The sequence below is a fragment of the Rhinopithecus bieti genome, unplaced genomic scaffold (assembly GCF_001698545.2).
Source record: "Rhinopithecus bieti isolate Rb0 unplaced genomic scaffold, ASM169854v2 scaffold_3615, whole genome shotgun sequence".
NCBI classification, from domain to species: Eukaryota; Metazoa; Chordata; class Mammalia; order Primates; family Cercopithecidae; genus Rhinopithecus; species Rhinopithecus bieti.
In genome coordinates, this window is record NW_016804369.1 from 480,525 (window position 1) to 497,871 (window position 17,347).

Below are 17,347 nucleotides of genomic sequence, written 5' to 3' on the forward strand. Positions count from 1 at the left end.
GGTGGCGGGCGTCTGTAGTCCCAGCTACTCGGGAGGCTGAGGCAGGAGAATGGTGTAAACCCGGGAGGCGGAGCTTGCGGTGAGCTGCGATCCGGCCACTGCACTCCAGCCTGGGCGGCAGAGCAAGACTCCATCTCAAAAAAAAAAAAAAAAGAGAAAATTATGAAGTATTTGTCTTTTCTGGTTTTTGTTTTGTTTTGTTTTTGAGACGGAGTCTCAAAACTGGCTGGAGTGCAGTTGTACGATCTCGGCTCACTGCAACCTCTGCCTCCTGGGTTCAAGTGATTCTCCTGTCTCTGCCTCTCCAGTAGCTAGGATTACAGGCTCGTGCCACCACACCTGGATAATTTTTGTATTTTTAGTAGAGATGGGGTTTCACTGTGTTGGCCAGGCTGGCTGGTCTTGAACTCCTGACCTCGTGATTCACCTGCCTCGGCCTCCCAAAGTACCAGGATTACAGGCATGAGCCACTGTGCCTGGCCCATCTTTCTGTGTTTTTTAAAATGTAGGTTTTAATTTTTGTGGGTCCATAATAGGTATATGTATTTTGGAGGTTCACATTTTGACAGACATGCAGTGCATAATTATGGCGTCAGGGGTATGTCTTTCTGTGTGCTTAACCGTTATACTACTGTCTATATTAGAATAAGTAGAATCTGATCTTAATTAAGTTTTATGTTATATGAACACTTTTATAGAAAAATTGAAAACATACAAATTAAAAATATCCATAACTTACAATTTGGAGACAGCCTCCTATTTTCCCAGAATGTTCTTGTTAGGACTCATGCAGGCGTGATGTATCCTTTCTGCAAAAGGCCCCTCTACCCAGGGAGTTCTGCAGCCTCTCAGTTGCTTGGCACGTGCCAGAAGCTATGCGGGCTCAGCTGTCACCACCGTCGGGCAGAGAAATGCATGGCAAGTCCATCCTGGTTGGTCTCTTAAGGGTGGTGAGACAGTAAAATTCTCCTTTCCCTTCTGGCATTTGCACACCAGAGGCTGACTATGCTGGTCAAAGGAGAGCTGTTATTTGAGAAGGGAAAACAGTGCAAGTCCTAGATAAATAAAAGCAGGGTGACTGACCACCAGAGAACCCGTGTTTTATTCCTGTCATTCCCGGGGCTCCACGTCTCCTGAAATGCATGATGCAGGGTTAGTGTGGCCTGAGGCATTGCTCTGGCAGAGGTAGGAGGGAGCAAGAGTGCTTGCCCTCTGTAAACTGAGTGGGTCCATGGATGTCCGTGTAGTCAAGGACTCCGGCCATCAGCCAGGTACCTGCTAGTATAAATGGACAGAGCTGGCGGGTGGGCCCCGATTGCAGGTTTGTGAGCCATGGCAGTGTCACCCAGGTGTGCTGCTCAGGAGCCCTCTCAAGAATTCAATGTGGCCTGAGCATCCCCCAAAACCCCCACCCCTCGCCCAACTCTGCCATTGCTTGCCTGCCTGCCTGCCTGCCTGCCTGCCTTCCTTCCTTCCTTCCTTCCTTCCTTCCTTCCTTCCTTCCTTCCTTCCTTCCTTCCCAGAGTCTCACTGCGTCACCCAGGCTGGAGTCCAGTGGCATGATCTTGGTTCATTGTAACCTCTGCCTCCTGGGTTCAAGCAGTTCTCCTGCCTCAGCCTCCCCAGTAGCTGGGATTACAGGCATGTGCCACCACACCTGGCTAATTTTTTTTTTTTTTTTTTTTTGTATTTTTGATAGAGATGGGGTTTCACTATGTTGGCCAGGCTGGTCTCAAACTCCTGACCTCAAGTGATCTACCCACCTTGGCCTCCCAAAGTGTTGGGATGACAAGCGTGAGCCACCACCCCAGCCTGCTTGTGTTTCTTTCCTCTCCCCCAGGCATAACCAGAATGAATGGCAGATTTACTGCCACACTTTAATGGGCTGATCTTTCCCTCCAACTTCCTCCTGCTGTAACCCACCAAGCCATCACACGAGCCCAAAAGAAAGTCTCCCGGGCCCCCTCTTCCCTCCCTTCCCTGCCTCTCACCTTCTTTCCTTCAAGATGCCCATCTTCTCCCCACCAACCCCTAAAGCACACCAGAGCAGCAGAAGCACCTTTCAGCCTGCCAGTTGTGTGTTGAAATGGCTAGTGTTCTGCTTGGCCCATCATCTGGAAAGTGAGCGAATGAGAAGCACAGAAAATATTCCTGAGGTGGTTTTTTTAGTTTCATCGGTGGCTTCCAGGTTTCCCCTGTCTGTGTGTGTGTGTGGGGAGGAGGGGTGCAGAGGGTGGTGCTCGGAGGGGGACGGTCTGGGTCTAGATGCCTTTTCTGCCACTCGGTGATGTGGCCACTCAGTGATGTTAACCTCAGGCAGATTCCTGGGTGACCTAGGCTCCCATCTCTTGATCTGTGTGTGTGGAGGGGGAGAGGGTGCATAGGAATAGTCCAAATTCCTAGTTCCTTTTCTGCACTTTCAGAATCCAAAAAGCGCTTCGAAAACATGTGCTTGAAAAACCTGCGATTGGGGCCCACCCGCCAGCTCTGTAATTTTTACTAGTAGGTACCTGACTGATGGCCGGAGTCCTTGTTCACACGGACGTCTACGGACCTACCCGGCTTACAGAGGACGAGGGCTCTTGCTCCCTCCTACCTCAGCCACATCAACACCTTTGAACCACACTAACCCTGCACCATGTATTTCATGAGCCACAGAGCCCTGGGAATGGCAGGAATAAAATACAAGTTCTCCCGTGGTCAATGACCCTGCTGTTAGTTACCCAGGTCTATGCACTGTTTTCCCTCCTCAAATAACAGCTGTCCTTTGACCAGCACAATTGACCTCTGGTGTGCAAATGCCATAAGGGAAAGAGGAGTTTTACTGTCTCACCACCCATAAGACCGCTCTTTTTAGTGAGTTTGGTGCCATAATTCCTTTCTGAACTGATGTGAAGTTACCTAGGGCTTTGTTTGTCCTGTGTCACGGGACTATTCATACATTTTGGTTAAGAAACATGGATCTGTTGTTGACAGGCATGGCCTTAGACCTCGCTGGAGATGATACATAATAGAAGGCTATAGCAGCCGAATTACTAAAATCCCCCAGGTCCTGAATTCTGAAGCCTCATTCCGTGTATGTGGTTGGCTGCTGTTGTTAATTTCTGGCTGGATCCCGACCTCCACTGGAGGTTCTTGGCCAGAGGCTGGCTCCCTCTTCGCTAAAGAAGTGTTGAAGAAAGGATTTGCCCCTCATTGAGGCTGTCCTCGCCTCCACCAGCAGCGAAGATGAACCGGAAAGGAATTAGCGTTCTCACCTGCTGGCTCTCCTTTGTTTAGTGTCCCCACCTGCACCTGCACCTACAACCCTCCTTCCGCATGCTACAGACTCCCACGTACCGTCACTCCTGAGCACCCACCATGTCTGTGAGTGGCCTGTTAGATACATGCTCAGGCATTGTCCCGGCAAAGGGCCTGAGCATGGAGCCTCCCTGGCTCAGCGTGCATGCACAGGGCCCACTGGCAGATTCACGGGGGTCAGTCTGGGAATGGACATTAGACTCAAGCATCGTGACTGGGGGCAGAGGGGTCAAGCATCGTGAGTAGCGGTCAGAGTCCCCACCCCGCCACCTTGTCCTCTGGCTCTGTATTGAGCAGTTGCTATGCACAGGGCTCATTGACCAAGAGGTTATTTCTGACCCTACCCTGTTGTCTTGCTCAGTCTCCATATGCAGAAGATTCACATAGCTGTTTTTTGTTTTGTTTTGTTTTTGTTTTTTTTTCTTTTGAGACAGGGTCTCTGTCACTCAGGCACTATCTCAGCTCACTGCAACCTCCAACTCCCCGGTTCAAGCGATTGTCCTGCCTCAGCCTCTGGAGTAGCTGGGACTGCAGGCGCCCACCACCACACCAGGCTAATTTTTGTGTTTTTTGGTAGAGACAGGGTTTCGCCGTGTTGGCCAGGCTAGGCTCGAACTCCTGACCTCGAGTGATCCACATGCCTCGGGCTCCCAAAGTGCTGAGATTACAGGTGTGAGCCACAGTGCCCGGCTCCCTAATGGCTGGTTTTGATACTTATTTTAAAGTGAGCCCCTAACTGTAACCATGATGTTCAGGGTGAATGAACATCAGTTCTCCTATAAATCAATGACTACTCTGTGTTTTAAGAGGTGGATGGAGGGTTCATGCTGAAGAGTTTAGAGAAGAGTTGCATGTTCATTTGTGTGGTCCCGACTTTACCTGATGCAGGAGCCACTGGGAGAATGATCAACATACGCTGGCAGTCGGGGTGATGACATGGTCACATGGATGTGTTGTCAGCGGTGACAGTTTGACAGTTTGGATAGTGCCGTAAAATGTGACCACAGGGATGGTGTCGTGTACGAGAAAAGTACCACAGTCAGGTGCATGTTCCTCTTCTAGGCATTGAGGTCTTGAAGGAGGAGCCTCACGGCTTGCAGTTTCGAACACAGGAAGTCTGTCCTATGACCAAATGTGTGGAAAATGAGGCAGGCACAGCAGGCTGCCTTAGACCTGTCAGGCTTCCCACAACCCCCTGGGGGCGCTGTTGGGCACTGTTAGCAAATGCAGTTTCCTGAACCCCACCGTCCACCCACCCAATCAGTATTCTTGGGGGCTGAGGGCGGGTGTGTGGGGCGTGTGTGTTTTACAAGCTCCGTTAGAGAGTGTTACAGCAAGGTTTGAGAAGCAAAGCCACCGTCGAAGCCTTGATTAACTCAAAGGCTGCAACCACAAAAGCCTGAGGAACACCCGAGATCTTTAACGACGGCAGCCTGTGCCAGTCTTGAGAAACTTCCCTGTCAACGTCTCCCATCAATAAGCTGTTGTATTTGAAGCAGCGGGAGAGGAGCTTCGGGGCTGTTTAATTTAACACACCAAGCCTGAAATTCAGAGTTTTCCTGTGATTGACTGTAGCTCATCTTGGAAAAATAAGTATGTATCACTTGCTGAAGGTTGTCAGAATGTAATGCTCTTTAAAACCATAACATTTTAAATCTGCCAACCCCAGCATGCGTCCTGCTCAAGGCTTTCTCTTCTCGTGGAGTTTTATTCCCTTCTGTTCTGTGGCTTTGAGGTGACATCATCATGAGAAGGATTGTAATGGGGTTCTAATATTCATTTTATAAAAGGGGTACTGGCTGGGTGCAGTGGCTCACACACGTAATCCCAGCACTTTGGGAGGTCAATGCAGGTGGATCACTTGAGGCCAGGAGTTCAAGACCAGCCTGGCCAACATGGCAAAACCCTGTCTCTACTAAAAATACAAAAATTAGTCGGGCGTGGTGGCACAAGCCTGTACTCTCAGCTACTTCGGAGGCTGAGGCAGGTGAATCTCTTGACCCCGGGAGGCAGAGGTTGCAGCGAGTAGAGATTGTGACACTGCACTCCAGCCTGGGCGACAGAGAGAGACTCCATCTCAAAAAAGCAAAAACAAACAAACAAACAAAACAAAACAAGGGCACGACTTCTTGTCCTCTGGATCTTGGTGAAACCTCAGGGAGATGGAGCAGGTAAAAAGGATTCAATGAGAAATGCTCCACCAGCAGCCCCAGACTCCTCAGAAAGGAAGAAGCTCTGAGGACGGTCCTCTACTAATTGAGTAATTACTCTCTAAAGACAAAACTATGCTCTTTTGCATTATTATTATTTTTTTTTAACATCACAAGTGCATTACCTGAGCCAGGGTTGGCACACCTGTGGCCCTGGACCTAGGTCTGGTCTGCACATGTGTTTTGTTTAGTTTGCTGTATTCTTACAATATTGAATTACTTGTTGATATTTAACATGGAACACTTTTACATAAATATCCAGAATTTAGACCTCTCTTGGAAAAAAAAAAAAGAAAAGAAAGAAATGCAGCAACCAGCATAGGCCTGTATTTACCACGGTGGCTGTGTTCACCTCCCACTCCACCTGCTGGGCCCCGGAAGGCGTTTGTGCCTCCCACCGCTGATCAGGAACAGAGGTGAGGCTTGTGTTTTTTAAGTCTCTTGAGAGATGGAATTTCCGTACTTGGCTTTGCTTTGAGTTTTTAGCGTCTGCCCTCTGTAATGCCCCGTGAATTCTTTTCTTTTCTTTCTTTTTTTTTTTTTTGAAACAGAGTTTTGCTCTTCTCGCCCAGGCTGGAGTGCAATGAATGGTGCTGTCTCAGCTCACTGCAACCTCTGCCTCCCAGGTTCAAGCGATCCTCCTATCTCACCCTCTTGAGTAGCTGGGATTACAGGTGCCCACCACCATGACAAACTAATTTTTTTGTATTTTTAGTAGAGACAGGGTTTAACCATGTTGGCCAGGTTGGTCAGGAACTCCTGACCTCAGGTAATCTGCCCACCTCAGCCTCCCGCAGTGCTGGGTTTATAGGCATGAGCCCCCGCGCCCGGCCTCTGAGTTATTTTGATAAATAATTTTCAAGAGTAGATCACTGCATAGCCAATGGAAGATCCTGAGTGGACGCCCCTCCTCCAGGGTTACAGCGCGTGTGTGTGGCTGTCAGCCAATCGGCTTTTCCGCAGCTCCTGGCTGAAACCTGTGTGAAACCTGCAGCACCTGGGCTGGAAGGATCCCTCTCAGGGACACTCAGGGCCGCAAGTCCTGCTGTGTAGCTCTTCAGTGCATTTGATGAGGTGTCCGGTGTCAGATTCCAGAACTACTGCTGATGTCCGGCGTGGCATGTCAGGGCGGGCACGGCTCTCCTCCTCTGTGTGAGTGTCTGGCCCTGCCTTCCTGTGTGCTGCGTCGTCCTGAGGTGGGTGGGAATCGTGGCAGTGGATCTGGGCTCCCCGCTCGACCTGGGTGGCCTCAGAGGCTGGAGGGGGCAGTGGTTCCCAGTGTTCTCTTCTTAGAAGGAGGAAACCACCTTTTCCAGAAGACACCGACTGCTGGTCTCTCCCTCCCATCTTGTTAAGTGAAAGGGGTCCCGAGCCAGACCCCAAGAGAGGGTTCTTGGATCTGTCGCAAGAAAGTATTCAGTGCGAGTCCGTAAAGTGAAAGCAAGTTTATTAAGAAAGTGAAAGAATAAAGAATGGCTACTCTGTAGACAGAGCACCGTGAGGGCTGCTGGTTGCCCATTTTTATGGTTATTTCTTGGTGATATGCTAAACAAGGGATGGATGACTCACACCTGCCATGTTTAGACCATATAGGGCAACTTCCTGACATTGCCATGGCATTTGTAAACTGTCATGGCACTGGTGGGAGTGTAGCAGTGAGGACGACCAGAGGTCACTCTTGCTGCCCTCTTGGTTTTAGTGGGTTTTGGCCGGCTTTACTGCGACCTGTTTTATCATCAAGGTCTTTATGACCTCTGTCTTGTGCCGGCCTCCTGTCTCATCCTGACTTAGAATGCCTTCACCATCTGGGAATGCAGCCCAGCAGGTCTCAGCCTCAGTTTACCCAGCTGCTATTCAAGATGGAGTTCCTCTGGTTCAAACGCCTCTGGCAATCTCAGTGGCCCGACTTGGGTCAAACGTTGGCAGGGGAGAACAGGATAACAGTGTTCGTTCTCTATTGCATGCAACAAATCACCACAAACTCAGAAGCTTGAAGCCACACCCATCTGCCATCTGGCAGTTTCTGTGGGTCCAGGCTCTGGGCACAGCCCAGGTGGGTCCTCAGCTCAGGGTCTCAAGTCCCACCAGGCTGCACTCTGGGTGGCCAGGCCACATTCTCATCTAGAGCATGGTTGGTGGCAGGGTTCAGTTTCCTAAGGCCATTGTTTTCTCCCTGGTTGTTGGCCAGAGGCCACCTCAGCTCTTAGAAGCTGACGGAACAGATGCCCCTGGATGTGTGATTGAGTTACATCTCAATAAACCCACTGGAAGCTAAAAGTGCACGTAACAGCCTGTGCAACACAGTGAAACCCCATCTTCAGAAAAAACACAAAAATTAGCCAGATAAGAAGCATGTGCCTGTATTTCCAGCTACATGGGAGGCTGAGGTGGGAGGATCTCTTGAGCCCAGGAGGTTGAGGCTGCAGTGAGCTGTGATCGCACCACTGTACTCCAGCTTGGGTGACAGAGCGAGACCCTGTCTCAAAAAAAAAAGAAGAAGAAGAAGAGATAATGCACTTAATACACCAACCTCCGGAGCATCACAGCTTAGCCCAGCCTACCTCAACAGTGCTCAGAACTCTTACACTAACCTACAGCTGGGCAAAGTCATCCAACACAAAGCCTGTATTAGAGTACAGTTTTGCATATCTCATATAATTTATCAACTACTGTACTGAGAGTAAAAATAGAATGGTTGTATGGGTGCCTGAAGTTCAGTTTCTACCGAAAGCATCTCACTCTCACACCATTGGAAAATGGAAAAACTTGAAGCTGAACCATCATAAGTCAGGACTGATTGTGGTTTGCTGCCCTTCGGCCTGGCAACACGGGTGTCCCCTGCTCTGCTCTGCTGAGATGATGTCCTGTGTGACATCACCCTGTCGAGGGAGCCACATCCCCAGACCTTTACCATATTCTGTTGGTTGGAGGCAAGTCCACCCACACTCATGTCACAGGCCGGGGTTCCTGGGGTCAGCCCAGGGTGCATCTGCCACACCACAACTGGCTCGGACAAATCAGGACCAACTTTTGGAAGTGGAGACAGGGTCTTCTTCCCAGACCGTGTTGCAGAGGGGTAGAACTTCAAACATTCACGGTTCTCTTGTTGAAGAGGAGGCGCTGAGTGCCTGGCGAGAGTGTCGGTTATACATAGCTGTGTAACTAAGAATCCCAAAAGTCAGTGCCTTACAACTACCACTATTTTATTTGTTTGCAATTTTCTGAGTCTGCAGTTTGAGCTGGGTTTGCAGGGTGGTGCTTCTGCTGGTTTGGGGCGTGGCCTGGGGCCACTGGTCCAGCGAGGTTCTTCTGGCAGCTGGCCTGGAGCTGGATAGTCCTAGACGGCCTCACTCGTGCTGGTCATTGGTCAGTGCCCGTGTTCACATGGCCTCCCTTCCCCCAGGAGGCTAGCCCAGGCTTTGCTTTACCTGGTGGTCTCCAGGGCTCTAACAGAGCTGGGGGCCATGGAAGCTCTAAGAGCTTTTGAAGCTTTGCATGGAAGGCAGACCGCATCACTTCTGATATGTCCTGTCAGTCAAAGCAAATTACCGACCAAGTCAGAGTCATCGGGTCAGGGTGGGGAATAGACCACACCCGCTCAATGGGGAGAGTGGCAGTGTCATATTGCAAAGAGACATGCATACAGGGGTAGAGGGTGTGGCCACCTTTGCAAACCGTCTACACTGGCAAGCAAACGACAGAGTCTGTGTCCACGTGGATTTCTCATGTCCACAGGCGTGTGTCCAGCAGATTCCCAATGCAGCTGCAGAGGAGCTTTTAGTCCAGAAGAAGAGAATCCCAGAGCTTCAGGGAGTGACTTATGATTCAAGAGAGCGTTTGCTTTTTCTAGGGGTTTTCTTTTCCTTTCTTTCTGCCAGTCATCCAGGGTTTTCTTAAGCCAGCAGCCAAGATGTTGCTTACTCATAACCCCCCTCTCTCTTGCTTTATTTAAGTCTATGTTTTCTCGTTCACTCTTCTCTGCAGAGAGAAAAGAAGAGTATGTTTTATCACAACCTGTTCCTAGAAACTCTGTAATTCGGGATTTTGTGGTAAAAGGGCCATACATTCTGTAAGAATAGCAAGCAGAGCGGGGAAGGAGGGCCCTGGGTTTCCACCAACGTCTCCACGTGAGAGAAATCAAAGATATGGCCGGCATCATAAAATAATACACCCAGCTGTAAGCATCTCAAATAATTTTAATCAGAATGTTGTTCTGCCCTGAAACGGGAATAAACGTATTTTTATTATAAAACGACCACCAATTTACTATAAAGTATAAACATAATCTATAAAAATATAATTCTACTGTACCATAAATATTACTGTGTATATTGCCAGCTATAAAAGGCATTCAACATTTAATTAACAATAATTTGGAGAATATGTTTATGTTCCTTTTTAACAGCAAGAGCATTGTGTATTGATCTTAGACATTGCTGCCTTCTTGGAATTTACGTGGGCTGTAGGGGAATAACCATGGTAACGAGAGCTAAGTATGTGCTGGGCTTTGCTCAACATTCTTTGTTTGCAGTAACTCGTTTGCTATCCTCTCAACACCCTAGGAAAGAAGTATGTGATTACCCCTGATTGACAGTTGAGGAGCTGAGGCACAGGGAGGGTTAGAAACTGACCCACTGCCGCTCACGTGAAGGGTAGGGTGTGAATATAAACCCACGCCTCCTGCATCAAGAACTCTGCTGTTGATTTATGTGCACGCATGGAGAGTAATGACTGGTCCCCTCCTCTCCCTGAATACCCTTTAACAGTCAAAATACTTCTAATTTTTTTCTCCAATCCTGAAATCCTGAAGGGCTTTGATATTAAAACCAGGTCAGCAGGAGCACTCTCTCATGGCTGCGCCAAGGGTCTGCAAGCTTTCCTCAGTAATGAGCCTAAGCGGAAACACAGCCGGAAGCTGAGCTGCAGAAAGACCAGAAGAACAAAGGGCTGTTACATCCCCCTCCCTCGCTTCTTCATTCTGGGAGCCCCTGGGACTTGGGGCAGGGCTGGGTTTACCGATTAAGTACCCATCACTCCTCCACAGTTAGGAAATGTGGGGCCCAGAGAGGCTCACTAGCTTGCCCAAGGCCACGCAGCAAAGTGAGGTCGTTCAGAAGAATTTGAACCCAGATCTGGCTCTGAAGAACTAGTGCTTTCCACTGCACCAGACACTACCTGTATTGTGAGGACAGGCTTGGCTCTGCACCCAGGGAAGAGGACAGAACAACACAAAGGAAAAGAAATGGGGTGGGGGTCATGTTGTGTGGGACTCAGACTCTGGGGTAAGACCGAAGTTCACATCTGAGGCTCCACTTATGAGAGGGAAGAAATTGTGGATCTGAGAGTCCTTGGGAAGACAAGTGGTCTTGTTGATCTAGGGAAGGGAGTTGGTGGCTCCAGTATTTTTTATGATGTTCATCCCAGCATATGTGTGTGTGTGTGCGTGTGCATGTGTGTGTGCGCGTGTGTGTGCATGTGTGTGTGCATGTGGGTGTGTACATGTGTGTGTACATGTGTCTGTGTGTGTGTGTGTCTGTGCATATATATTATTTCCCATTCAGTCTCAATGTTTGCATTAACTCCCATCCCTCCTAAAAGTCACTCTCTCCGGGTCCAGGAGGCAGACAACGGCAAGACCAGCAGCTAATGCAGACACAGGGTCTTGGGTGCATTTGCAAAATCTCCCTTCATCAGTGATTTATGTCTACTTCTCCCTCCTTTTTCTGCAGGAGTTTGTTCATCTGGCAAAGAGACTGGTTAGTGATCCTGCATTAGAGAAGGAAATTGTAGGGAACGGACGGGAATACGTGAGAATGTATCATTCATGGCAGGTGGAAAGAGACACCTACCAACAGCTCATCAGCAAGCTGGAAGGAAGCACTGAAGACTGAGGGCCCTGCCTCATCAGACACCTGCTCTCCGACACACGGCTCTGGTGGACACTCAGAGACAGAGTTCTGGGTAACGTGGGTCCCGTGCCATTCATATAAAACCAGCCTCAGCAGAATCCTAGAAAATGTTGGTCGTGAGTCCCCAGAGCCACTGCGTTTATCCCATATCCTTCTGTGCGTTCAGATGCTGTCCCAGGTGTGTTCACCGGCCAGTCCTGATGGAGGTGCATGAGTGACTGGGTTGACTGGGACAGGGAAAGGGGAACTGGTTTTCAGGGAATTTGGGAGAGAATTTGGTTACCTGCTTTAGGGCTTTGGTGCAGACAATAGAGGCTTATTTTCAAGCAGTCACGGTTCAGACTCCCCCGACCTGCCTTCTGACTGACCTCTACCCATCATTGCCAGTTTGAAAGACAAAAGCAAAACACAGACATGTCAGCTGAGCCGGGTCCTAGCAGGATTTTTGTTGTGATCTCAGGACTCTGACAGGCATGTGGGTGGCCCCAGGCTTCTCTGAACAATAGAAAGTGCTGTGAGTGAGCTCACGCCCAGCACATCTCACTTTTCAATAGTGGAATTGAAAGTTGTGCTTTTTAGAAAAGTGGCCAGGCTGCTTGTAGGCCCTGCCCACCTCTTGGCTGAATTCGAGTGGAAAACCAGGTAGGAACAAGTGCCACGTCACACGTAGCCTGCAAAACACTCAAGTGACCCTGAGATGGAGGCCTGGGGCTTTGGGTCCAGGGTGGGCCCTTCCCCTTCCCACATCAGGAACCCAGGGATGGGTGTTGGAAGGGTCACCAGCCTCCAGCCCTTGGCAGGATGGAGCTCAGTTCTGCAGGGCTTTGCAGCCACACAGTGAGGTCAGCCCGTGCCAGCCCTGCCATCATGGTAATGGTGGCCTCGCCCCATCCATGTCATCCATGTCACATGAGAACGTGCAGTCTTCCTTGTCCTCTGCTACTGGAATTTGCCTGGGAAAACCTCCACTGAATACTGAAATGGTTGCATGCCGGTAGGTTCCTTACAACAAATGGGGAAGGCGGTGTTGCCCACCTCTTGTGGGTAGAAAGCAGTCTGCTTTAGGGAGGCGAGAAGGCACAGCCAGGGCAGAGCGTTGCCATGGGAAGCATTCGGTGAAAGCGGGTGCAGGCGCTTAGGAGGGCCGAGGGAGAAGATTCCACCGGCGCTGTCTTGGCTTCACGTTTTAGGATGTCTGAACTTTCTGCTTTCATGTTTTCAACCATCATTTTTTTTTTTAATGGCACAACCTACATCTTGTTTTTAAAAGAAGTAGCCTCAAGTCAAACTTCTTAAGCTCTGGTGCCCTGGGGATGAGAACAGCGAGCTTGGATCTTATGCCGTGTAATTTGATGTTTCATTCTACTGCCTCCATCGTGGAACAGAATCGCTTTCCAGAAAGGCAGTTAGCTGGAAACAGCAGAGGCTCCCAGCAGTGAGAGGGCTGGTCAACAATGCCTCCCATCGTACCCCCGCCCCTTGTGTTTGTCCTCTGAGGGACCCAAGGGTTATGGCTTTCATGTCTAGGCGTGGGACAGAGGAGGGAGAGGCAGAGCCTGGGCCCGGAGCGGACGGCCTGGTCTGAATCTGGAGTAATTAATACCACCCAAAGAAAAGGTCCTGCCAGGTCCAGTCTTGTCTTAGATCTGAAGATGCTGCTATTTACAAAACGCTGATCATCCAAAAGCTTGAATCTGTTCCTCCTTGAATGACCCTGTAGATGCTTGACCTCCACCGTACCTCCACATCACCATTTAGGTCTTTGTAGGAAAATGTGCACACGCCCCATGCACTGTGGGGAAGGGCGTTTTTACATTAATAAAGTCTGTCACCATTAGCCATATGAAAGTAGCCTCTGTTTCTTCCCACAGTCAGCAGTGTTCTGCAGGGAGCAGATCCCTTCCCCACCCGCCAGACCTCACATCTTCAAAGGAAGCACAGACACTCTAGCATCTAGTTAAGTGGGGGTTAAAATGCAGCCACTATTTTAATACCCAAGTATAGATGTAAAACCAGGGCTTTTCCATGAGGGTTCTACATGGTGTCAGTTTCACACTTGGTTCACTTTATGTTTAAACATTTATTTATTTTTATTATTATTTTTGAGACAGAGTCTTGCTCTGTCACCCAGGCTGGAGTGCAGTGGTGCGATCTCAGCTCACTGCAGCCTCTGCTACCTGGGTTCAAGTGATTCTCCTGCCTCATCCTCCTGAGTAGCTGGGATTATAGGTGCCCGCCACCATGCGTGGCCTAAACATGTATTTGTTTTTATTTGTATATGGTATTTGTATTTTATTTGTATTTTAGTAGAGATGGGGTTTCACCATGTTGGCCAGGCTGGTCTCGAACTCCTGACCTCAAGTGGTCCGCCCGCCTTGGCCTCCCAAAGTGCTGAGATTACAAGTATGAGCCACCACGCCTGACCTAAACATGTATTTATTTTTATTTGTATATATTCATGGGGCACACATGCAGTTCTGCTCTGTTGATATATTACACGGTGGTGAGGTCAGGGTCTTTGGGGCATCGATCACTGGGCAATGCACACCGTGCCCGCCAAGCAACCCTCATCCTCCCCTCTTCCCTCTCAGCCCTCGAAGGCCCAGCATTCCACACTCTGCTTCCATGTGTACACATTATTTAGCTCCCGCTTACAAGGAAAATTTGCAAGATGTGTCTTTCTGTTTCTAAGTTGTATCACTGAATATAATAATGACCTCCACTTCTATCCATGTTGCTGCAAAAGACATGATTTCCTTCCTTTTCATGGCTGAATAGTATTCATTGTGTATATATATTCCACATTTTTTTTGGACGAAGTTTTGCTCTTGTTGCCCATGCTGGGGTGCAGTGGCACAATCTCAGCTCACCTCAATCTACGCCTCCCAGCTTCAAGAGATTCTCCTGCCTCAGCCTCCCAAGTAGCTGAGACTACAGGCACGCACCACTATGCCCAGCTAATTTTGTAGTTTTAGTAGAGACAGGGTTTCTCCATGTTGGCCTGGCTGATCTCAAACTTCCAACCTCAGGTGATCGCCCACCTCGACCTCCCAAAGTGCTGGGATCACAGGCGTGAGTCACCACGCCCGGCCCCACATTTACTTTATCGAGTCCTCCATTGATGGACACTTAGGTTGATTCTGCATCTTTGCTATTGTGAATAGTGCTGCAATAAACATATGAGCACAGGTGTCCTTTGGATATAATGATTTCTTTTCCTGTGGATAAAATGTTCAAACATTTTGTGTGTAGTTTTTAGTTTGCTGATGTACAGGTTTGAATGACTCAAAAATACATTTCAGGATAAAACTGAGATACTATAACCTTTACATATTGAGGGAAATACTTTTAATAAAAATAACACTAAGCCAGGTTCAGTGGCTCATGCTTGTAATCCCAGCACTTTGGGAGGCCCAGGCAGGCGGATCACTTGAGGCCAGGAGTTGGAGTTCAAGACCAACCTAGCCAACATGGTTCAAAACCCTGTCTCTATTAAAAACACAAAAATTAGCCAGGCATGGTGGCACATGCCTGTAATCCCAGCTACTAGGGAGGCTGAGGCAGGAGAATTGCTTGAACCCAGGAGGTGGAGATTGCAGTGAGCCGAGATCATGCCACATCACTCCAGTCTGGGTGACAGAGCAAGACTGCCTCAAACAGAAACAAAACACAAACAAACTATATATATATGTGTGTGTGTGTGTGTGTATACAAATACACATATATGTATACACACATATATTGTGTGTATATATGTGTATATACACACTATATATATACAATGTAATATGTACATTTATGTATATATACATATATTATGGGTATATATACATATATACACACATATATATACATATATACACACATATACATATATGTATCTAATAACTTAGTGTCATGTAGCGAGAGGCATGGCTGACACTGGGTTGCAGGTCCGAGTGATGAGTTGAGGCTTATAGCTTCTCCTTAAATACCACTCTTCAGCCCCTTCCCACACTCTCACAGTAAAGCAGTAAGACAGGGTACCTTTTCCACCTTCAGAGGTTCATCGTGCGTCTTACAGTTTACAAAACCAGACTGCATGGGCTCCCTTTGCCAATGGGATTGCGCGGGCGCAGTCAGAACCTTGCCAGCCCTGCGGATCTGGAAAGTGGTGAAGACCGCCCTCCTCGGATACAGTTAAGGCTGGAATTTTGAAAACGTGAGCTCACAGCAGGTGTCTTGGTGTCAGGTGTTCGTTGCTTTCCTCTTTTGGCCTCTGCAGTAGTACTTTGCATGGAGCTACAGGACCTCTTCCCTTGACGCGTCCCTGGTGGTTGAACTTGCCTTTTTTAGCATTTATCTGGAGCTTCTTATGAGACGGGAGAGCTAGCTCTTCTTATCCTTTTCCTGATGAAGAAACGTTTGTCTTCCCCCTCCCTCCCTCTCTCCTTTTTTTGTTTCCTTGCATCTTCCCAGTCCCCATCCTCACTTCCCCTCTCTGATTCTAATGTCACTTTAAATGGTCGGTCAGTGGTAGGAGCTGATGTGGGAATGGTGTGAGCTGAGATCTACCTACCTGGGATCAGCCGCAGCTGGCAGGGCCACTGGAAACAGCGGCTCCCAGCCTTGTCTTTGAGAAATCTGGATACTCAGGCGGCGTCCCTGACCAAAGGAATCAGACTGTCAGGGGAGACCCAGGCCCGAAACACCCCAGTGGGACCCCGTGTGCAGCAGAAGCTGGCAGCTGCTGACTGACATCATCCGTTCGAACAGGGACCAGAATTTCATGGAAAACAAGGACAGTCTAAGAAAAGGCTGGATTGTGACTTCATACTGAAAAATGAAGCCCAAAATTATGAAAATAGGTTAAATCTGTCTTATGTTGAACAAAATTTGTGTGGGCATAACAGAAACAGTATCCTGTGGCTCACACCTATAATCCCAGTGCTTTGGGAGGCCAAGGTGGGAGGATCACTTGAGCCCAGGAGTTTGAGACCAGCCTGAGCAGCATAGTGAGACCCCATGTCTACAAAAAATAGCAAAAAACTAGCCAGATTAGCCAGACATGGCAGCACATGCCTATAGTCCCAGCTACTTGGGTGGCTGAGGCCGGAGGATTGCTCCAATCCAGGAGTTTGAGGTTGTCGTGAGCTATAATGGCCCCGTTACACTCCAGCCTGGGAGACAGAGCCAGACCCTGTCTCTATTTAAAAAGGAAAAGAAAAGAAAAGAAAACGACATTATGAGTATAAGGCCAAGAGATATTTCTTTTTCCTTTTCTTTTCTTTCTGGTTTTTTTTTTGAGATGGAGTCTCACCCTGTTGCCCAGGCTGGAGTGCAGTGGTGTGATCTCGGCTCACTACAACCTCTGACTCCTGGGTTCAAGCAATTCTCCTGCCTCAGCCTCCCAAGTAGCTGGGACTACAGACAAGCACCACCATGTCTGGCTAATTTTTGTATTTTTAGCAGAGACAGGGTTTTGTCATGTTGACCAGGCTGGTCTCGAACTCCTGGCCTTAAGTAATCTGCTTACCTTGGCCTCCCACAGTGCTGGGATTACAGGCATGAACCACCGTGCCCAGCCAGGCCAAGAGATATTTCATACAAATAAGTAAGAAACAACGTGCTAGGACCTCATCAATACCCCTCAGAGATTCTCTTCTTCCTTTGAAACTGAAGTTTTCTTCTGCGAGGCCTGTCCCCTCATTCTCCTGCTGGGTTTGTCCTCAATTCTTAGCCAGTTTCCAGCACTGCCAGAGCCTAACGTGCCTGTGGTCCAAGTAATTCTCCAACATCCAATTCACCAATTTCAACAAATCCTGCATCTTTTGCAACATTTGCAATTTTACCTTTCAATGTATTTACATCCTGTTAGTATTTATTTTAAACATTTTACACACCTAAGAGTCAGGAAGAGGGACCGACTCGACACTGCTATGGAGTGGG

At 48.6% G+C, this 17,347-nt stretch overlaps 1 protein-coding gene across 1 annotated transcript in view; it reads left to right on the forward strand.

Moving 5' to 3' along the window:
• GLT1D1 (glycosyltransferase 1 domain containing 1) overlaps nt 1–13,262 on the forward strand; it is a 122,733-nt gene extending 109,471 nt beyond the window's left edge. The window contains exon 12 of the mRNA XM_017867537.1: nt 11,240–13,262. Coding sequence (XP_017723026.1) covers nt 11,240–11,401 — 162 coding nt within the window. The 3' untranslated portion in view covers nt 11,402–13,262. The remainder of the gene's footprint in view (nt 1–11,239) is intronic.
• Nucleotides 13,263–17,347: the final 4,085 nt, after the last annotated feature.